The sequence below is a fragment of the Aphelocoma coerulescens genome, chromosome 1, assembly GCF_041296385.1.
Source record: "Aphelocoma coerulescens isolate FSJ_1873_10779 chromosome 1, UR_Acoe_1.0, whole genome shotgun sequence".
Classification (NCBI taxonomy): Eukaryota; Metazoa; Chordata; class Aves; order Passeriformes; family Corvidae; genus Aphelocoma; species Aphelocoma coerulescens.
Window position 1 is genome coordinate 6,635,583 of NC_091013.1, and position 22,865 is coordinate 6,658,447.

Sequence of the window (22,865 nt, forward strand, 5' to 3'; positions counted from 1 at the left end):
TGTGTTACAGATTTCTGTATGAGAAAGGTAAATGAGAATGGTGTGAAGCTGGGCCTCAGAAATCAGTGTGGGAAGCGCTTCATTTGACAGAGAGCCTTGTGTAAGGCACTTCTAAGTTACAGCATCATCTGCTTCAAATGTGGCAATTTAGGTGATGTCACAGCACTGCAGGTAATGAGGAAGATTGTCACATTCTTCATAATGTGTGCACTTGGCACTGCTTGGGAAGTTTATTGTTTTATTGAACTCTATTTAATAGGACATAATTTCCAGTAGTCTGTAAATCGAAGTGATGAGTTGGCTTAATGGGATTTAGACTTTTTCTTTCTTTCTGTTTCCTGTAGTTTTCTTCAACACTGAAGAATCATGAAACAGGCAGGTTTATTGTTAATGAAGGAACAATCTCATTCCTGGGGAGTTTGCAATTCAGTGTGGGGCAAATTTGTCAACAGTATTCCTTCCTTCCTTCCTTCCTTCCTTCCTTCCTTCCTTCCTTCCTTCCTTCCTTCCTTCCTTCCTTCCTTCCTTCCTTCCTTCCTTCCTTCCTTCCTTCCTTCCTTCCTTCCGAATTCCTTCCGAATTCCTTCCGAATTCCTTCCTTCCGAATTCCTTCCTTCCGAATTCCTTCCTTCCTTCCTTCCTTTCCTTCCTTCCTTTCTTTCTTTCTTGGAAGCATGTAGTTTTGTGTCCACTGATAGTTCTAAAACAAGTGGTGGTGGTGGTACTACTCTGTGGATCTGTATTTATGAAGGAAGAAAGTGGTACAATAAAAGTTGCTGGACCGATTCCCACAAAATCAGTATATATAGCTAATGCACTAGCTGGACCCTATTCAGCTATAAAATGATGCTGGACAATGTGATCAGATAATAGTTGAAGGCTGAAGCTCTGTGTTTATTCAGCTTTGCTATCTGAGATTAGGTGGCAAAGACTTTCTCCAGGACTTAATGACTCTATTTTTCCATTTTGAAAGGTAGTACTCTTAAAGTATTTATTATTTACATTTGTAAATTATACTGCAATGATCTGTCACTTATTAAAAGCATGGGGTGGGACTAGAAATAACTGTCTAATTTTGTGGTCACCTCCAAATGACCCAAGACTTTGTTTACTGTACCCAAAGACCACTCAGTTGCTACAGAGTGCAGGGACAGCACAAAAATTGGGGTTTGTTAAGACCTTTTCATATTGTCCATCTAGGATAAATTTATATTTTTAATTGTGAGATGTTGAAATAGTAAGATTTAGGTACCCAACAATGTGAATGTTTTTCCAATTTACTTGTGCTGGCATGTTAAAAAGTATTTTCTTTCTCCATAAGCATTTTCTCACTTTTTTAATCACAGAACAATACAGAATTTAATCACATTGTATTAAGCAATGCAGATGGTACACAGTTGTTTCTGCCAGAAAACTACAGTAGTCATTATAAACATGTCTTTAAATTTATGCAGGCATAATGAACAATTACAGTTTGTTTAATAAATAAATTTTGCCGAAGTGCTTAAGTAATGAGTTTAGGGGTTTTTATCTGTTATTTTTATTTACTGCAATGCTAAATTGATGCTAACAAGGACTTAAAAAGAAACAGTCCTTCTCTGGAGGATTTATAAACAGCTGGTAGATAAGGAAGGACAAAATTGAGAGAAGAAAGAAAGGATGACAAGTTTACAAGCATTACATGTTGATTATTCTGCATTAATTTAGTTGTTAATTGCAAGTCCCTATTTTTTAAGATGATGTTTTTAAATTTCTATTAAAAGCATCTGTGCAGTTTTTCACCTCACTACACTGCCAGGTGAGTCTGTTTGACTCTGCTTGTGTTTTTGAGAATCTCCAGTCCCTCAGGTAGCAGTGCCTGATGACAGAGGGCCTCCTACACGGTCATCCAAGTTCTCAAATCACTTACAGGCCAAGCCAGGCCAGGCCACTCCTACTTGCTCAGTTTTTCCCAGGATTGTGGCTGGGTAAATAATTTTTTACCTATCTTCCTACCTGTAATGGTTTTTTTTTAGGGCTGCCCTTTCCCTTTTCAGGAAGCAATCCCTCTTTTCCTGCTACAGCAAGTGTCCTATAGCAGAAGCAGTAGTGGAAATGATCACAACATCTTTCTCCTGCACTCTGTCTTCTTGTTACCTTTGGTGCCTGAGACTCCCAGTGCCACTTGTGAATAAAAGGTTCCCTAACATTCATATTTGGGTCTCTTAAGACAAATTATTCCTGTTATTCAGTTTGCTAAGGAGCTGGTGGTTCAATTCATGGTTGTTCAAGGCATGAATAAGTGTATTAATAATATAAATTAATAAAAATGAGATGGTAGCCATTATTATTTAATACTGACCTGTGCTTGCTGATTTAAATCCTTTCATATGAGCAGTTTATGACAATTTAGGTGTACACCTATGACAATTTAGTCCCCATAGAACTGTGTTGCACAGAGACCATCAAACAGATTGAAGAATCCCAACATTTTCTCTAAGATTAAATAAGCAGATGCAATCAGATTAGCTTCTTAATAAATGTTGTTTGAAACAAAGGAATTAAAAAAAACTCTGCATGTACATTAAACTTTCATATAAATCTTTGGGGTACAGATTTCTTGATGGGAAAGGAAAAAGTATTAGTAAGTAACCTTTACCCACCAAAGCATCCTCAGGAATGATCATAATGTGATTTAACCAGATTTTTCATCTATCTGGAGTATTTAATTATGAATGTATTTTTAGAAGCAGAAATGTGTGATCATTTCTGTAATGATAAAGAGAATAAAAAGCTCTGCAAACTATGAGAGATGAAGGAGTGATTTTCATAGTCTAAAATCACATGCATTGGTGAAGTAATAGGGTAAAACTGAAGAGAAGGGTGGTTTAAAGCTATCTTTGTTGCATCTTCTTGATAAAACAAATCTAATTTCCTTTTCTGAAGAGCACTGTCTGTCTCAGCATTATTAACTCCAGCCACTGAAATGTATGACATCTCTGTCCTAATATGCACAAATTGATAGCATCTCCTCAGTCCATCTGGATGCTCTGTGCCAAATCTCTAGTGTGTGCTTTTAGTAGATTGATACAATAAGTCACAGCAGTAAAACATCTAAGGAGTAGATTTTTTTTTTCTTTCTGGGTTACTCTAGATTAGCATTTTAAGATACTTTCTATATCAATTTAATTATGGGATTTAGGAATCCCATTTCCTCTGACCATGTTAAAATTTTTGGTTATAGTTAATTTCAAGCCCATGTTGTCTTAGCTCACTAGTGCTGTCACATCAAAGGACTTTTCTCTTTGTAAATGTTTGTCAAGAGCAGAAACAATGCTTTCCTCAACTTTGGTGCCTCAACAGAAAGTTTAAGTAGTTACACACCTTCACTTGTCCTTTGTTTAAAAATCTTGCTTTTACAGCTCAGCATCTTGCTGGTGGAATTAATCTTTTGACTTTTCACAATGAGCAAAAGGTAACTACATAATAGTGGAAGGCAAAAGAATTTGTCCTGATAGATCTGAAATTCCAGTCTGTGGGCTATTGTTTTTCCAAGAGGTATAAGCTTTTTGACTGTCTTATTACATCTAATGCAAAACTCATTTCTTTTCCCTATTGCCATCTGCAAAAAAAAAAAAAAACAAACCCTGAAACTAAGAAACCACTGAAAGTGGAAATGGTAATTTTCTTGTGTATTGGATATATTCCCCAAAAGTAAGGCTTTGTGGAAATGTTAACTTGCGTGTGAACTATGATAAAGAAGCAAGCTGCCATAGGAGGGTTTCTCATGGCAGTGTTTCAGGCTCCATTTAATTCTGGTAGCAGTAGCATTCTTTTCTGACTTTGCTTTCATCTTCAGCATAACTCACTGTACTTAACATTCCAGTTTATCACTGCCATCTCTGTTTATGGCTCTCAGTATATTTTATTGTTATCTTTCCTGCTGACTATTAAATGAAAGGTGTGGGGGGAGGAGAAGGAAAGGATGAGTTGCAGTTTATTGCAGTTTATTTTTGTTACTGGATCTATTTCTCCTCCAGTATTGTTTTCCAAGTTTGTGCTGTAAATTCTCCCTTAAAGTGCATTCATGCTCAATTTTTGTTAGAACCCTCTGCAGTGATTGAAGGGTTTTGAGGCCCATGTTTTGTGCACTGCTATTTCATTAAGGACAAGGCAAAATGATTTTCTGAAATACTTGTTTCCTGTTCAGTAGTTTTTTGTCATCAGATAGCAGGCCAGAATTGTTTAACCTGGTGTTCCCATCAGATAAGAGATACTGAGTCTTGCTGCGTGTCTGTATCTCTCCATGGACCCCAGTGAAGCACAGAACTTCCAGGCTGTGCTTTTGTGCCCAAACTAGGTCCCTTTTGCAGGTGGGTGGTGTTGGTTGAGACAGGTGTCCCTCAGAAGCTGCCAGCACTTTATTTATTGCAGACCATTCCAGCTGTTCATTTCAAGCTTCAGCTTACAGGTATTTTTCAACATTTGGCTGGTGACACTGAAAGAACAGTGGTTCCCAAGTGCCTGAGTCACCTCAGAGTTCTGCTGAGTTGAGGACTTTTATTTCTGAAGCTCTTTCATCCAAATCAATGGCAGAAAGATGAAGTGCCTTATAAATCTGTTCCCATGGGGCTTATTAGTGCAGGGTAAGGATTTTAGAAATCTGAGGGAAGGAAATAGCATTTTCCACAGGTACCTGTAGACCTTAGCTGGCAGCATATATATCTTCATGCATTTATGGGACAGCCACAACTGATATAAATATATGTATTTATCAATAGAAATAAAGAACAGTGCCATAAACCTGTTACAAAATGATTTTAAAATCTGGCTATTATTTGATATGTTAGCGAGCTGCATGTTTGTCAGTTGCAAATTGATCCCAAGGTGTGTGCAAACAGCATTTTTGAAGGATTACTTATTTTTGGGAAATGATTGTAGAAGTCACAATAAAGCAAGTCAGTTGTATTACAGCACAGGTCTCTTGTTTCTGTTTCATTTCTACACAATGGAATCATACACTGATCATCCCAACTCTGTGTTTGTCAAAAGCTGTGAGATTGTGTTGGAAAAGGTTGGACAATGCTTCAAAACTAAAATGAAAATAGCTGAAATGAAATAAACCTTAAAAAAGTTCAATTCTATTATAAGAGATAATAATAAGGTGTAAGAATATGGAAAAGAATGTATAATATAGGAGTTCGTGACATTTTGTACTGGCTTTTTCACTCCTCCCAGTGTTTGGGAATAAAGTAGTATAAAAATTAGTAGTGTACTGTAGATAACTTGATATAACTTTGTTGAAAGTTCTCTTTAACCTTGAGTCATCTTATGGGTATTCTGCTTAGGTTTGAAGATAACCAAAAGCAAGTAGACTATAGAAAGTTTGTGCATGTGCTGAACTGGAGAGAGAATCAAGTCCGTGCTTTCAAGGAGGTAAAGGAGCCACCCAAGGTAAAACCAGTGTATCAATAGAAATTCTCCAGCTTTAACATGACTGTTTTAGCCAACACACACCACAACATTTTTTTCGTATTTGTGTATTTGTGCCTGTTTTCTTCACGTAATTACTTTTTAAATAGGTTTAATAGGGAGGTTTAGGATGAAGCAGAGAAGTCAAACAGGGACAAGGAGGTGCCTAGTAGGTATCACATCTCTGGGCCTTTTTATAGAAGAAAAAAGAAAAAGAGAAGGGCAAGCAGGTGTATTTATCCATGGACAATGGGCATAAATACTGCTTCCCCCACAAATGTCATTGTCACATGTCAAATGATCTGCCCACTTGCTGAGGTAGTCAGAAAATACTTTAAGCTCCACTGGCACGTGTGCAGAAAATAGCTCTGCATTTTGTGTAACTGCACAGAAACCTGTACATAACACACCACATCTCTGGTAGGCGTGCACAGTGAGAAGAACTGATGGATCAACTTTGTCTATCTCCAGCCTGCTACTTAGGGTGAATAAAAATGCAGTATCAACAAACTGCAGAGACTAATCTGATCTTGCCATCTTGTGCTGAGTGGAACATTTTAAAATAGAAGGTCCATAAGGCAATTATGCTGAATTTTATATACTTTGTAACAGATAAGTCCAAAGGCCCTCTGCCAACACATCATTTTGCTGTTCTGGCCTGGCCAATGTATTGTACAGAATGTGTTTGATTGTACTCAGACTGCTTGGAAACACAGCATTCCTTTAAATTCAAGTTCAATCGTGGCATGGTTTAAACCAGTATTCCTCAGGCACTGTGCTCCTGACTCCTCACTCCTGACTTACCAGGACTTTCCTCTGTAGCATCTCAGACTGTTGGTGGTGTCTAACAATGGCCCAGGGCTGCTGGTTTGTTCAGCTTTCCATGGTCGGTTATTTTCATTTTGTCATTGTGAAGAATTTTTCTGTCTTGTACAGATAAAAGCAAAGCCCTTCCACATGTTTTATACAGCAGTCCTCAGGATCATTGTGTTTATTAGGCTTTGTTCAGGGGGCATTTTTGTTTTTACAGATGAATTCTGTGCTTAAGTTATAACTCAATATTTAATATTTAATATTTTAAGAGAGGTAACTACAAAATGGAAAAAAATCAGAAACAGGAAAGGTTTTAAGTCTTGTTCAGCTTTAAAAATCAATTGTCATTCTGTGCATGACTTACCATGAATTAATAGCATTATTTTGAGGCTACAGTACCTCTATTTGACAGATATATTTCAGCACCAGAATCGTGCTTGTTTAGCTGGCTTTCTTTTTTACTCCTTCTCTCTATCTCATTATTTTGTATGATTTTTGTGTTGAGACATAGATGACTTTCAAGAATTTGAAGTATAAGCATTTTAATGAAGAAAATATAGCATTAATTAATTTAAAAATGTCTGCAAAAGGGCTAATGTTAGAAAATATTTTCATTAAAATATTTTGCAACATTGGTAAGAATGTGCATGTAGTAATCTTTTAAGAAGATGTGCTATATAAAGACCCAGTTGTTCACAGATTCACCTGTGGAATTGAAGCAGCTCATTCAATCTTATGTTGACCAGCTTTTAATGGTTCTTGTTTTTATTATTATATAGTAAGATATTCTCCGGGTTATTAATTTCAGAGGGAAGATATCTGGAACCAACTGCCACGATCCCCTCCTGTGACTGGGATCAAATACCCTTGTCTTTTGGATGATCTGTTTGGCAAGGAAGAATAATCTCATCTGTGCAAACCACTGATTTAAGATTAGTGCTTCAGCTCTGAAGATTACTTAGAGAGATACAGAAAACATTTCTTGTTAAATAAGAAAAAATCAGATACAGGTTTTATTGCATTTAATTTCTTGTTCCAACAGAGATGTATACTTGTGTGTTTTTGGAACTCTTTCTAAATCAACAGCACTCTGTCATACTTACACAAGCATAATTAAAACTATATCCTCTAATCTCTGTGTCTGGTTGCATGAAGAATTTGCAAGTATTGAGAAATCTTTGAGTCAAACAGTGCAAAATCTGACTGACCCTGCTTTGTTCTGCAAACAAACGTTGTTGGATGACCTCTTAAAATTGGGTCGGCCTGCTTAGCACAATAATGCCATTCCATTCACGTTTCCTCCCTTGTTCTTCAGCTTCTATCTGTGGTTTTGCTCTATCCCCGTGGTGATGCTCAAGTGCTGTTTGTGTCAAAGTTGGTTATTTTGTGGAGGAAACGCCAGCAAGGTTTTTGCACACTATAAAACTGCTCTGGTATCAGAGATAATTGTAGCCTTCTAAAGTGGAAGCAAATGTTTTGCAGGCATGGCACGGAAGCTGTCAGTTCTTGCTTTTTCTTTTAAATGTGAACTCAGGTTAGTCCCACCCAGCTTTAGTTGGGTGGGACATGTCTGAAGAGAAGGGGTTTCTGTGCAATTTCAGTCTGCAGCATTCTTGCAGCAGAACTATACTTGCCCTTCGAGAATTAATTGATGCCTTTCTCTTTCTCCATGGCTTAATGGAATTCCTGTTAGCATTTTTGTATCTTTTTAAGATTATGCCAGCTCAGAGCCATGATTAGATCTGGATTTACTTTGTTCTTTTGTGAGAGGAGTAATTACCCCAGTCTGAAGAATGGAAGAGCTGAGGTGAAGGTGGAGCTGACTCATCCATGAGAGGAAGGAGAAGAGGTGTGAGCCAGTGCACTGCTGCTCATGCCTGGGAAGACTAAGAACCCTGTATTTTCTTTAATCTGAAATTACAGTTTTGGGGAGGAATTGTTTGATTTAGAAAGATGAGAATTCAGTGTATCTGAATCCCCAAACTGAGGGAAAGACAATAGTAATTTTTTGGAAACTTGGAGATCCCACTTACAATTATGATTCTATATAGAAATACCTTCCTACACTTTTGCAAGATAATGTAAATGAAATTCTTGTTCTTTTTGTACCATATGGCAAAATATGAAGCTTTTGAGAGCTCTTTGCCTTTTTTGCAGCGAAAAAGGTCTTGAGACAAGGCATAATTATGTAGTTGCTGCTGCTGAGGAGGGGGTAGCAATAAAATGGGCAAGGAAATGTCTGTGTCCAGAGGCTTAAAAAGAAAAAGGTGAAACACTAAAGTGCTCCAAGTTGTAGACAAGACCATGAATTGCTTTTTGAAACAAAAGAGGAAAATGGTTCCTTACATGACAAGAAATGTCTGACCACAAGGACAGTGTCAGCATCCGAAGCAACAATTTGTGTTTGAAGCCAATTTGGTGAAAGCTGAATATTTTTATAACATGTCACCAAGACTGAGATTGAAACTAAGTGAATGGAGTTTTTCTTGTAAATTTTTATTGTTCCCAGGGCTTCAGAAGGATTTGTTTCAGTTGTGGGCATCTTGTACAGCTTAGGGTTTCCAAGAAAATGGGATTCTGAACATCAAGAACCTCCCAAGTAGCTTTTAGAAAAGACAAATTCACTTTAGTTTGTTTCCCTTTGTGAGTATGATACAAGAGAAACCTTTTTAAAAGAAAAATGTAGATCAAAAAATATAATCTTTTGTAATTTCATGTGGAACCATGTGCATGGGTCTATTCAATCATGGTCTGGTCTGGTCTGGTCAAGAAAGGGCACTGTAAACTTGCATCAGTGCAGAGGAGAGCTGGAAAGGTGACCAAGAGAATGGAGATAAGAAAGGTGACTGAAGGAGCATGACTTATTTAGTGAAATAAAGTGAAGGCTTAGAGTGAATGAATATCCTTTCTCTCTGTAAATACATTATTGCCAGGTGAGGGAAGTTTTCTGATTCAGGTACACTGGTACTCTTAAGGAAAAAATGGGTATAATTTGCCATGAATAAGTTAAACCTGGACAACAAAGGTGGTTTCTCACTTCTAAAACAACGAGGGTCTCAAACAGCCTTCCAAGATTGATTTACTCAGTTTTAAGGTTGAGATGGGTTCACCTGATGATGGTAATTTTAGGAGGTTTATTAATACTATTCTGAATTTTTAGTCTCACTTCTGGTTTTCCCTTTTTCCCATGCATCTTGCATAACCCTAACAAACACAAAACAGTCTCCTAGGAGAGGGCCTACAGGGCCTGAAAAATATTTTCATTGCTTGTCACTGTGCTCACAGTGGGTGATACACTGTGGCCCGACATGTCATGAACACTTTTCACCAGGTTTTCTCTCTTACAATCAGCAGTGCCTCCAGAATGGAAAGCCCTGGCCAATGAGCAGCCCAATAATCCTCTTTGTATAATATGACTTGCAGCATATGCTGCCCAGGATATTTCAACCTCTCCTCTAATCCTGCCACCAGCTTCTTCTCTCTTTTCACATTGCTGCTGAGGGGCCTGAATGAAGACAATACCACAGGGTTATGTTTCAAGATGGCAGGAGGCCACAGCTTTAAAGCACGCATGGCACAGAGGGGAAGGCAGCCCCCACAGTTGCCATTAATCTCAGCTCTGGATCTCTGCAGGGCAGCCAAGGGTATCTCCTTTCCACAAGTATCTGCGCTGTCCCGGCAGGAGCGGAGGGATTCACGTTACAGCGCCAGCTCCCTGTCCCACTGCTGGGCTCTGCTGCGTGCTCAGTGTTAATGTTTGCTTCCTCAGTTTGGCATTTGGGAAGAAGAGGCTCCAAGTTCTCTAGAATAGCTGCTGCTGCAAGGAAATGGCTGCAAACAGGTTGGCTCTGAGTGCCTGGGCTGTCACCTGCAGCTTGGCTCGCTAGGACATGGGCAGCCACGGACATATGCTGTGGGCAAAACATGGATGTTCCTCACCAGGCAGTATTTTCTTCATCATACAGGCAGCTACTGTATTTTTCCAGGCAGAGCCATTTGCACCTACATCAGGCAGATGTTCATTGGCATAAATGAAAGGATGAAAGTCCTCCTGCATTTGTTCCTCATGTGCTGGTGTGAGTTCATCCTACTTCCTGGAAAATCTTTGGGCTCAGTTGGTGCCTGTGTCCTTTTAGCCCAGGAGACATTGCTGCCTCCCAAAGGAAAAGTTGCTGTGGGAAAACTGCAGGGATCCTAATTTTGCAATAACCAAAATATTGGATGTTTTCAGTCACTTGACTGCATTCAGAGAACCGTGGTCTGTGTAGCATTAGCAGTAATTCACCAGGTGTGTGCTTGCTGGGCTCTTCTAAGTGTTCCTGTGGTTTGAGACATGGAACTGATAGAAGAATTTTCCAGTTTTTAACATTTTGTAGTTCAGTGACATGGAGGGAAACATTAGTTCTTGAAGCTATAATGTCCTGTACCCCAGTAATTTAACTATGTGTATTTACTTGCAGAATTTCTTGCTCTTCAAGGTGGTTTAACCATCAAGCTGCAGTACAATGAGAAAGATAGAACAACGGCTTGTTTGTGAAGAATTTACAGTATCAGGAGGAAAAAAGTACCACAACCTCAGCTCAATCAGATTTTTAAACTTATTTTTAGGTTTTAGAGGACAGTATAGATAACATCTGAGAGAAAACTATCTGGAAAAAAGACTTTTTAAAGTTAGCATTTGCTCTAAATCAAATTCTTCTTGTAGTTAGGGGAGTGACTCAGACCCAGTCAGAAGCAGCACTCCTGGTTTAGGCAGTGGTCAAACAAGCCAGAGGGAGGTGTGTGGGAATGTCCATGTCCCTGCCAGTTTCCAATGTAAAGTTAAAACTAGGAAGCATAACCAAGATGAGGAAGTTGATATAGCTATAATATATTAAGTTTATGGATTGATTAAATAAACTCTTCCTCTGAACATTTCCGTGGTCATTTCTGAATCATCTGGAAATTTCTTCTGGTATGTATTACACACAAATGAACGAGCTATCCTCATCTGCCCTTCACCCCAGCCATCTGTCCTCTCTGCTCTCTTCCTTCATCGGGATAGTTTCATATTTAGAACTATGGACAAAGAGAAGTAAAGGAGCTGCTTCACAAACTTACCTGAAATCTGATGCAGATCCCTGGCAAGCAGCATGGTGGGATGATCTGTAACAGCACAAAATTCACTGTATCACCTGACAGTACTTGAGAGAGTTCCCACTTCCAAAACAAATCTGTCAGGATGGCATTGGCTTGGAAGATAAGAGGAAGACCCTTTGCAGAGCTGGAAGTGGGACAAGGCCACCTCCAAATTAAGAATGTCTCTGGGTGATACTCATGTCCCCTGCTCTCAGATGTCAGCAGTGCAGGTGTCTACATCTGCACTTGCTCTCTGGATCCCTTACTGCTGACAGAAGGGCTATCAGTACCTCTAGGGAGTGATCAGCCTACAAGAATATTTAGAGGCCTGTTATCCCTGCCCATCCCTCTGCACTGACTGAAGGGATTGGGAACAACCAGCTGAGTGTAGATGTTCACAGTGCTGCTGGGGGAGAGGAATCCCACCCTTGGTGCCCACCAGCATTGCGAGAGGAGCTCTGAGGCCAAGCACGGCGACCTCGGCTGCTCCCCGCCTGTGAGTGGATTGTGGCTGGTGTGGGAAGGGCTCAGCTGCAGCCAGCTGTGGGTAGTCTGGGTTGAGCTGGGTAGACTGGGCAGAGTCCATGAGACCACGAGACCTTGAGTTCACACTGAACGTGCACAGGGTCGCTCTCATGGGATATTCTGGAGCTCAGGATGAGCAGATTCAGTGCCGTGCTTATCAGGTGGACCTGACTGTGTTTGAGCTTGACTCTGCCTGGTGGGTCTTGCTCAAACTTCACTCCAGCTGGGTAAACAGGAATATCTGGGTTGACTTAAATGGAACTACGATTTCTTTTGTTAGAGCTCTGTGAGAATCTAATTTAGCAAAGTATTTAAGCATGTGCATAAGGCTGTCCTGTTTGTTCAAAGCCACCCGAGTGTGTGCGGGCAGCTCGCTAAAATCTGTCCAACAAAGCACTGCTGGAAATGCTTTCCTAACAAAGAGGAATCCCTAATTTGAGGCATTTAGGAATTAAATCATTGCAATAACCCCCTCCCCAACCCATATAAGAAGGTAGCAGTGAAAGAAGGTGATACAGAATTGTCTGGACATGTTTATAGGCTATATATTGTGTGCTGTTACTGCAGTTCTTCTACAATATAAGCTAGCAATTAGCAATTAAATTCCCATTATGGGATCATGTTGGTAATTGAGACAAACTGTAAGTGTGTAACTGTTTTAAACCTTTCTTTTAACTAACCCAAATACTATAGTACTTTTATAATTTAGAGATAATATCCCCATTAGTAGAGTTTATGACTCAATAAACAGCTCCTACAAGTTCATAAAAGCCAAAACTGTAAACACCAGAACTATTAATGCAATAGAAATTCTGTGCCTCCCTCTTTTCTTGGTGGTCTGGATAGAGCAAAGGGAAATGCTATCGCAGAAAAAAAACCCCAACATTTATTTTGGCTATATAAATATAAATGAATTGTCTTAAAACCCATCTGGAAATTTCCTCTCCTCCCCATGTCCCAGGTGGTCTGGCAACAGTGATGCATTCTGCTTTTGTCTGCAAGCAAGGGCAGGAGCTCCCGTTGGAAATCATTTACATGAAGGAATTGCATGTGAAAGCCTGGTGGTATCCTCACCCTGCCTCTCCCTCGGGAGAAATAGGAACAAAATCTTCTCTAGAGTTGGGTTTCAGTGTACTTTTCTATTATTATTATTACTTTTATTATTATTCTTAAGGAAAATCCTCATTGAAGTGCCCGGAGTCCACAGTTTTTGAACCTCTCTGCTGCTGGCATTTTTTTTTTTGCCAGCTAAATGAATTTTAGGGAAGTGCATCTGCTGGCCTGGACATTAATACAAGCAGAGCTTTTGTAGCTCAACCTCTTTCCATTTGGGGCTTGGGGTAGTGATTAATTTAACTATTTTCAACAAAACATGAACACTTTTCTTTGTCCAAAAGAACTTCATTTTGCAGAGTGGTAATGCACTGATCTGCTTAGCAAGTCCTTGTGCAAGGAACCACCACTATCTGGTGTCTTGCTTTGCTGCTGAAGGACATTTCTTCCTGTGTTGTTAAAATCCTATTGCTCAAGTTCATCAAAATGCTGGAAGCTTTTTTCCCTCACTCGCCATCTGGGCTCGAGTGGTTGTAAAAAGCTGGAGGAACACACAGAGCCACTGCTCCCACACTCCCTCTCCCAGGAGGTAACTCACCCTGGGATGGAACACACGGTTTTCATCTGTTTTGCCATTGCATCAGGTCTCCTGTTCTTGCCACTTTTGTTGTGAGTTTGTTTCCAGAGTAAGCATCTCCGGTGACTGCTGGGATTCACGTCTGCTGGATTCCTGACCTTTACACCTACGAGGGAGTTTGGCTTTCAGGATCCCGGGAGAGCTCACACAAGGCAGAAACTCAGACATTTTGCCCTGCAGAAGCCTGGTAAGGAGTGAGCAAAGGGTCTCTCTTAGGCTTCCTGACATTTCCATTTCAGTGGCCTTCCTGAAGTTTCAAGTTTCCATAACAATGGTATCAAACAGGGAGGGCACTCCATCGGGAATGTGCCTGCCCACTCCCTCTCACCCCACACATAACCCTCTCCAGTAAAGTTTCACGGCCTCGCAGCAGGTTCAGAGATGCCCCTTTTGACTCCCTGTTGGCCCCTTTTGACTCCCTGTTGTCAGGCACGTAATGAAGACAACCCAAGACCCGAAGCAAATCAAATATGCGAATTAGAAAGACTCAGCATCCTAATGAAGCAAAATTCCTTTTTGAAGGCAAACAATCATGAAGGACCTGAGCTGTCACTCCTGAGGCCCCAACAGTTTCTCCATTGATTTCTGTGAAACGGGGAAACAGGGTTTCCTGTGGGAACAGGGTTTGGCTTTGCTTTCGGAGAAAGGGTGATTGCTTTGCTGTATTCCCACCCTTGCACACAAAATCTCTGATTTGTCTCAGGGTAGCCCACGTGCTTCAGCTGCAACAGCCAGGTCCCAGGACTGGCTCAGTTCCTGGCAGATCCCACCTCAAAATTCAGTATTGCAGATATTCAGGTATGGGGTCTGTGACAGATGCACACATCCCCTTAACCAAACTAGTGGTGGTTTGGTGCAGACTCCAAAGGAGACAAAGCCCTAAGCCACAACTGGGCCAAGAACTTATCTATTTCCAACCTGTCCTCTGAAAACCCATGAAGGAGCAGAGTTAGAAGCTTATCCTTTGAAGTCTGCAGGTGACTGTGGGTGTTGTGGGTTGCTCAGATCCCTGTGTGCAGCTCAGGAGCCGATGGGGGGACTGTTTTCCCAAAGCAAGCCCAGCAACTGTAGGATTGCCTCCTCACCAAGGAGAGGCTTCAGCTTTTTGATCATTCTTTGGCCTCCTGGATTGCTCCTCTCAGTGGCACAAACCTACCCTTTACCCTGGGTAAGAAGCAACACTCCCTTTCTTGGGGGTAAGGGCAAGTGCACAGTCTTCCTCCTGCTTCATCAGCTGAGGGTTTCAGATACTCTGGGTCTGTTGAGCCCCACCCTGCAAAGCCCCTGGCTGAGCTTTTCCTGGCACATGGCACTGGTGGCACATGGAGAGCTATGGAGAGCACGAATGGCATGAGCATTAACACCCAGCAAGCAGGAGGAAGAGCTGCACCACTGATGTGTGGATGTTGATGAACACTTTCCTCCCCTCATAACCTTTTTATAAAATTGTGCCACTGGTGGCATTTGAGGCATGTCTGGCTCAGTGTGCCAAAGGCCTCTCCTCTTGCAGGAGGTAAGCTATAAATCATAGTTCAAGATACATTTTTTGCATTTAATATTGCTAATTTAATACATGTTAGTGATGCTGAGCATGCATCAACTAAAGAAAGCGATCAGTTGGCTGTCTCTAGGGAGCATTTTCAGAATGTTTAAGGTCCAAAAGCTGGACCCCAATTTGATGGAACAGGAGGTTTTCAGCACAGATGAGTAAAAATAATTTTCAGGATGATACAGTATAATGTTGCATTTATCTCAGGAGTTAAACTAATAAATAATGTACCATTGCCAATAGATTTTAAAGTATGATGTCATAGAAGCCTTTCATCTGTGCACCTAAATATTCAAACCATCCTTGAGTGAAATGGTCACTGTCTATCTGAAGGGTAATAATGCAGGATTTAGCATTGAAAGTTTGCCTTGTTCTGGAGTACATCACTTAAAATGATGGTGGTAAACAAAAGAGAGGTGGGTTTATTAGGATGGTAATGGGATTGTTGCCTCTTTCCTCCTCCTGTTTGCATTACTCACTGTATCTGCTATGGGTGATGCAGAGGAGGGAAAATGGGGACCTCTGAGTCTGCCAGGAAAGCAAGGGTGGGTTGCACCAGGACATGTTGTTTCCAAGAGTCAGTTTTAGGAATGATGAGCAAGAAGGACTGGGAAAGACTGGCTGCACAGAGATAATTACAGTTGGGTGAGTAAGCCTTGGATCACCCTCTGGGAACTCACGGCCACTGCTTCAAGAAAATCAGATGGCCAAAGGTGACTCATTAGACAGCATGGGCTGGAATTGTACTGATGTAGTGGTGAGAAGGATCAGGAATGGAAAGAGAAAGAGAAAATCAACAGTTATTTTAACAATACTGAAATTAAGTGTTTTTTTTTATTATTTTCATGAGGTTGCTATGCTCCCTGAACCCCTGTTCACAGCTGTTGCTGTTCCTTATCCAGAGTAGCTTTCAACATAAGGTGAAAGCCAGTGTTATGAGCTGGGCACTGGCTGGTGTGACCAAGGAAGGCTCTGTCTCTGCCAGACTCCATTTGCCATTCAAGTGGTAAAGATTTCAGTCTGGTTTTTTTTCAGTTTGTGAGTGTGATGCTGTAATGTTGGCCTGGTGGCAACACTGCTGCACACAGTTGCTAGGGAAACATCTTCAGGTTCATTTTTCTTTGAGTTTTTTCATTCAGCTCACAGCATTGCTGTAATTATTCTTTTAAAAGTGGGACGTGTGAGCCATGAAGGGGTGCCAGTCACTGATGTAAGAGCTGGCATTGACCAAACACTCTGGGTTGAATCTCACCAAGGGTCTCAGGGTCAGCAGAGAGGTTTCTGCAGGTGCTGAAGGGGTGTGGGAAGCAAAACAGCTTCAACATGAATTTGAATAACGTGTTGAGAAACCCCTTCAATTATGCCTGCAGCAATGAGTCAAGTTCAAGCTTATAGGAGTGAGATGTTTGGCTAGACTTTGTATTTACATTTCAGTAGCCTTTTCTTCTGACAGTGATGCCCCTTGTCTTGTTAATGAGTCTGCTAACAGTGTATTGGCGGGCTCTGTAATGAAAGGAAATGTGACGGGATTTATAGACACAATGCCCGAAACTGATCAGAAAATTCTCCTCTAAAGAGGAAAGGAAATGACAAGCCTTTTTCAATTATTCTACTTTGAGTGTTATTGAAATCACCCCTCATCAGATGCCACAGAGGTGGTGATGGAAGTTGTAAACACAAACCTTTGTGGAAGAAGAGGCCTCTCAAAATAGGTATATCTCCCAAACATTTGTATGTCTAAACTCTACCTCGAAGACATTATCAGACACAAAATCACTCACCCCTCTGCAGGGACTGAGCTGGGAACTAATTTTCTGATGGACAGTTCTAGGAATTGTTTTGTGAGCAGAGGCAAAGCAGAGATTTTGGAAAAACAGCTACACTTTTGTCATCACCCTTCTGTAATGTCTGTTTGTCAGCAAAGCTGCCCCCCAAGCCTCGTTGTCTCTGCACAGAGACAGCAGGATTCAGGTTGTGATCCACAGGTACTGTCCTGGAAGTACATCCAACAAAAGTCAGGAAGGGGTCCTGAGCAGTGAGATGAAGTAGCACATCTGAGATGAGCACAGCAACCCAAGGCAAAATCCTGACCCTCTGAAGCCCTAAACAGCTCCTTCTCCCGTGTCTTCATCTTTTCCTTTTTCCTTTTGGGTCTACAGCTCAGGTAATGTCTTCAGAGGCCATATGCTCTTCCCCAGGACTTCTCAGCTGAACCATCTGGGCTCTTCTGTGGGTTTTGTCTTCCCTGCAGGCCCAGTGTCCTGCACTGGGTGATGATTTGCAGAGAGGGGACACAAGGAAGGCCCCCACATCTCCCAGGGTCATGCCACAAGGTGCTCCTGGCAGGTTTGACCACTTCTCCTCCTCCTGTCCTTGGTATCCTGCACAGCTACAAGCTTCCAAGCCCAGGGAAGCCTTTTTGGAGTGAGATGGGATCCTGGGCTTTGGGAGAGAAGAGGAATGATCCCATACCAGCTCTCTCATCCCCCTCCCCCCCTTCGATGGAAAGTTGGGTCAGTGTTGTTTTTGTTTCTGCTTCTTTCTCCCTTGCCAAAGAAATCATTGTGACTAACTCCTCATCATACATGTTCAACAGTGTTCCTGGGATCGGGTCCTCCTCATGAAAACAAAAATAATCCCTCTTGTTTCTCTTCCCAGCTATCTCGTAACATACGTAAGTGTTCAAGGAGGCCAGGAAGGTATTTTAATTCAGATTATTATTAATAAGTTCAGGAGCTATGAGTTTTCCTCTCTTCATTCAAAATGAATTATGGATTGGAGAAAAATATATCCATCTTACAAAGTTTTAATCCAAAGGGACATCTCTTAATTAAATTAACCGGCAAAAAGGAAATACTTGTAATAAGGGTGCAAGATAAATATTTGTAACATGCACATTCTAATTTATCACAGCCTTGAAAGAGTCCATAAGGTTTGTTTTTCTTCACTGAAATGTGATGCATTCAGATATCATTCTCATTTATAAATTAGTGTGTGTCACATGGGCCACCCCCCCCCCCCCCCCCCCCCGCCCCATGGGTTGGGGTATTGGCCTACAAGTGATATATTGCAGCTGGGAGAGCTGAGAAGTGAAGATGAGTAGTGCTGAAACTCAGGCCCTAAATTTAACATTACCCAGAGACACAGTCCTGAACTGACTCGGGGCTGGAGGCAAAGCTGCACAGCCCTGATGTGTTATCTTGTGGGATTGCACAGTGCAGTGGTGCTGCCAATTTTGAGGGGGGGGGGGGGAAGCACCTACACTTCCTCCATTAATCTGCTCTTATTTACCTGGATGGTAGCAGAGTGATACTCACTGAAGCCCTGGGTGGGCAAAACATTTAAGTGGGAGCCCATTTTTAAGGCAGCTGATAGGCTGCATTAATTTCACAGGCAGTGCTCTCATATTTGTAATTGCGTTGATGATTAAATACTTGATGCCTTCACTGCTGTAGGTAACTTCTACATATTTGGGCTTTATTTCGCAGTTTTCAGGAATAAAACCCCAAACCACAACTCCTGTACATATGCATTTGTTTGTACATTTATCCTCTCCAGTGTCTGTATGAATGCTTATGGAATATTTTGCACACTCACGTATGCCTGGGTATACAGGACACACAGACAAGTCAAATAGAGACTTTCATATTTTACCCAAAATAGAGACTACATTTTAAAAGTATGCAAATTTCTGGTTTGCAAAACTGGGGAAAATCAGGCTGAAGGAAAATATGCTAAAATACCAATAAATACGCACAATTATTCCAGGAAATAAGTGTGCACAGGGAAAAGTCTGATTTAGACTAGACTAGACTAGACTAGACTAGACTGAAATACAGTTGGAAGGGACCTACAAAGATCTGCTAGTCCAACTGCCTGATCACCTCAGGGCTGACCAAAGGTTAAATCATGTTGTTTAGGGCATTGTCCAAATGTCCCTTTGACACTGACAGGCTTGGGGCATCAACCACTGTGCCAATATATCCAAAATTTTTAGAGGCAAGACAACACTGGTGCATTTCCCAATGTGGGAGGGCTCTAATTATGAACTCAGATCATGGCATTAATTGCAGATGCCAAACAATGTGATGATGTCTGGAAGTTCAGTTGATGTCTTATGTTGTGTTTGACCCACAAGAGATTATAGGAGTGAAAACTGTCAAAACAAAATTGGAGCTTACAGGGGAAAATTTTGCATGCATTTTACAGTGGAAAAAATTAAATCAATGCTTTATTCAAAGAAAAAGGGCAACTTTCTAAATATTTTAATTGTAGTTATACTTTGGGCAAGTTTGTGGAAGAAGTTGCACTTCTTTGAGGGAAATTAGCACAGATAACTGACTTGTCTACAGGGAATATTTGTTGTCCTTTTAATTATTAATAAAACCTCACATCTGAGCATTTTATTCCAGATATATTAACTGTAACTAGAAATAATTCAAAAATGAACCTGAGAACTGCAAACTAATGTGCTGACCTTCTATACCAGTCAGGGTATTGAAAAATCTATCACAGATTAGAATTGGCAGACATGGATGGATCCTGTGTGCATGAGAGAGATGGTGACAATAAAGAAATGTTGCTTTTATTGGGAAGAGTCAGGCTTTTCAAATCTGTTGGCAGGCTTTGCAGAGGTCAGTGAGGATGTCCCTCAGCAGGGCACCACTGATAAAGCACATCCAGCTTTCCAAAAATGGCACTTTGCCCCAGGCACATTGGGGAGCCAAACTGTGGATGAAAAGGGGCTCAAGTTCTCTCACAGAGCTTCTCCAGTCTAGAAAACAGTGTAGATGTATGTGGTATCCTCCAGTGTGTTAATCAAATGTCTGTAAGATGGGATAAGCAGTGAGTTAATTTTGTTTTTTAAGTTCAAGGAGATCCACATTTGTGGATGGTGCAGAACTCTTCAGAACAGCCAACAGCAAACAATTGCAGGAGGATCTCCCTCACTCCCAGCTGAGTGACTGGGATCAAAGGCCAGTAGAAAGCCAGTGCTGGGAAGAGCAAAGTAGTGAAACATAGGGGAAGAGACAAAATGACCACTGCTCAGCCAGCAGCTGGCAGTCAGCATGCTGCTGCCTTTCAGAGAGGAGTTTGGGATATTGATGGGAAATGATCTGAAAGCACAGTTCTGATACTCAGCAATGGAAGGAAAAAATAGTCAAATTAAGTACTGGATACTACCAGGAGAGGAAGTTGTCATATGAATCATAAGCCCAAGCAATGCCACACTTGAACCACCCTAAAAAGGTATGGGAGAGCCAGAGGTAGAGAGAGAATTAAAACAAGAACAAGGAGGCTGTGACCAAGCTTGCACAAGAAGGGTGATGAAACAGCTTATAAAATGGCCTGTTCAGGGAAAAAAAGGCAATTCAATGTTTCTCGTAATTTAAGAACAAAGAGTCTTCCAAGGACATGACCAGGTTTAAAAAGAGGGTGAGGATGTGCTGATTTCACAGTGCAGCTGCCTCGTGCCGGTGCCCTCCCCACAAGATTCTGCAAAGGCCAAGAGGGAAGAGGGGCTCCAAATCAGACAAATTCAGAGAGGACCAGGCTGTTGGTGGCTGCCAAACACAGCATTCCAGCTCCAGCTCAGGAATCCCTGTCACTATGGAGTGGTGGGAACACTGCAGGGACACCAGGAAAGGCCCGATGGCACTGGTCCTGTTTCTTCTCTGCTGTGCTCTGAGCATCTGCTACCAGGCACAGTCAGAAACAGGATTCAGGGTTGGACCAACCCTTGTACCGACCTCACAGAGCAGCTCTTGTGTCCCTCTGTCTCACCAAGAAGTACAGATGTGCTGTGCTGATTTTAAAATAAAATAAAATAAAATAAAATAGTCTAACTCTTAATAAACGGCATGTTCTCCTTGAACTTAAAAAACAAAACAACAAAAAGCCCCAAAATAAAACCAAGACAATGTTTATACTGGGAAATGTGCATTTTTTTCTTCATGGATAACTCAAAAACAGCTGTAGGGGTTTTATTCAGACTCCCCCTCTCCAAAGTTCACTTTTAGGTTGAGACAAATGTTTTCAGTGCCAAAGAAGACATTTGAAGGAGACCGTAAATGAGAGAAAACAGAGTTAAGATGCAACCAAAACCAGAAATCTCATGATTTACAGTCATTTCGCTAACATTTGCTTATCTTCAAGGAGAGAAGGCTCTGGTTTAGCGGAAGCTGTGTTTTACCAGGATAAACAATGGTCTTACTGACTAACCAGCATTTCCCAATGTTGTCTTGTGAAGATTTCAGGAAAAATCTCCTCAGAATAATGCTCTTGATGCTAGGGTGGAGAGATTTGAAAGAGAGCATTAGACCCGATAGCACTTAAGCAGTGCTGGGACAGATCCTGTGCATGTCACAAGAACCTAAGGAAATCTGGAACTAATCTTGGTGGCAGGCCCAGCGGGGGATTTTGCCTTCAGTAAAGACAGGATTGCCCAACACTTCCCATTATAATCTCTTGCTTATGCTTTCTCATAACATTGGCAAGCTTTAGCTCTTCAGGCTAGTATTATGTGCACTGGATATCTTTCCCTAGCTTACAAGTTTGGGAAAATGTCAGTGTAAATGAAAAATTCTGAGGAGGAGGAGAGAAAGGAAGGAGAAATGGGGGTTTCCAACCCACCTGCCAGCTCATTCCTGTAAAAGTTACCAAGTCCCTGTGGAGGTGTGGCAGTGATTTGAAACCTGGGAAAAGAGCTGGTGTCAAGGAAGAGTTTTCGTGCTGTCACCACAAAAACTAACTGTCATTTAGATCTGGGATCCTCTAAAGTCCCATTTTTACATGCTCAGAGATGAGCAGAGAGGCTGCCATTGCATCAGCAGAACCAGCAATGCTCCTATCCCACTATACCATTCCTGGTTGGTGTGCACTGTGCTAGAGGAGTTATCCTGAACACTGTTTTGGGGGGTAGGATGAACCATGCGTTCTTGGTTTGGCTCTTCCCCTTGCAGGTAACTGGAAGGTGATTTTGCAAGAGCAACAGTGGTGTGACTTCAGGCCCTGCTCCATGAGGGAGTGCTGGAACAGAATGTGCAACCTTGGCAAGGATGGATTTCAAGGACAAGCTCCCAGAACTTCAAGAAGTCCCAGCACTCTTCCATCTTCCAGGTGGGGTCAGCCTGGTTCTCCAGTGTCAGAGGCAAAATTGTGTGTTAGCAGGCATGGTCCTCCCCCTCTGAAGGGGAGATGAGAAATGACCAAGGGTGATAAGTACCAAAAAGCTGTTGACATGCATTCAGGACTCTGGGAGAGAATGTAGGAAATTTGCGTTTCCTGTTCTGCCAGAGACACATTTGATGAAATAACCATAATATATATGTCCAGAAGGTCTGAATGAAGGGTCATTATATGTTAAATTAACTGTATTGCAAGAACATTAAAGAAAACAAGAACAGGAGAAACTCTTCAATCCATGAGAGGATTTGTGTGATGCCTCAGAAAAACAGATCTTCGTGTTAGCAGGAGGCCTATCATTCTTGTGGGGTCACTGGAAGACACCCAGGGCCTTTTGCACTCTGCATGTGCAGTGTAAAATAGCTTTGCATTTGCTTGATCTTTTTCATTATATTATACAACCTTGAAGAAAGAAAAGCAAGCATCGAATTTGTGATTTATGGCTTGATATTTACTTGCTGTATCCGGGTGCGAGACCTAGTCCAAGAAACAAAAAGAGACCATGAGCCCAGAATGAAAAATACACGCTTAAGG

The 22,865-nt window shown here is 41.4% G+C and overlaps 1 protein-coding gene across 1 annotated transcript in view; it reads left to right on the top strand.

The window, feature by feature from the left end:
- Positions 1 to 7,378, top strand: part of EFHC2 (EF-hand domain containing 2) — a 57,528-nt gene extending 50,150 nt beyond the window's left edge. Inside the window, exons 14-15 of the mRNA XM_069028319.1 lie at positions 5,328 to 5,433; positions 7,073 to 7,378. Of these exons, the coding sequence (XP_068884420.1) occupies positions 5,328 to 5,433; positions 7,073 to 7,168 (202 nt within the window). The 3' untranslated portion in view covers positions 7,169 to 7,378. The remainder of the gene's footprint in view (positions 1 to 5,327; positions 5,434 to 7,072) is intronic.
- The last annotated feature ends 15,487 nt before the right edge of the window (positions 7,379 to 22,865 follow it).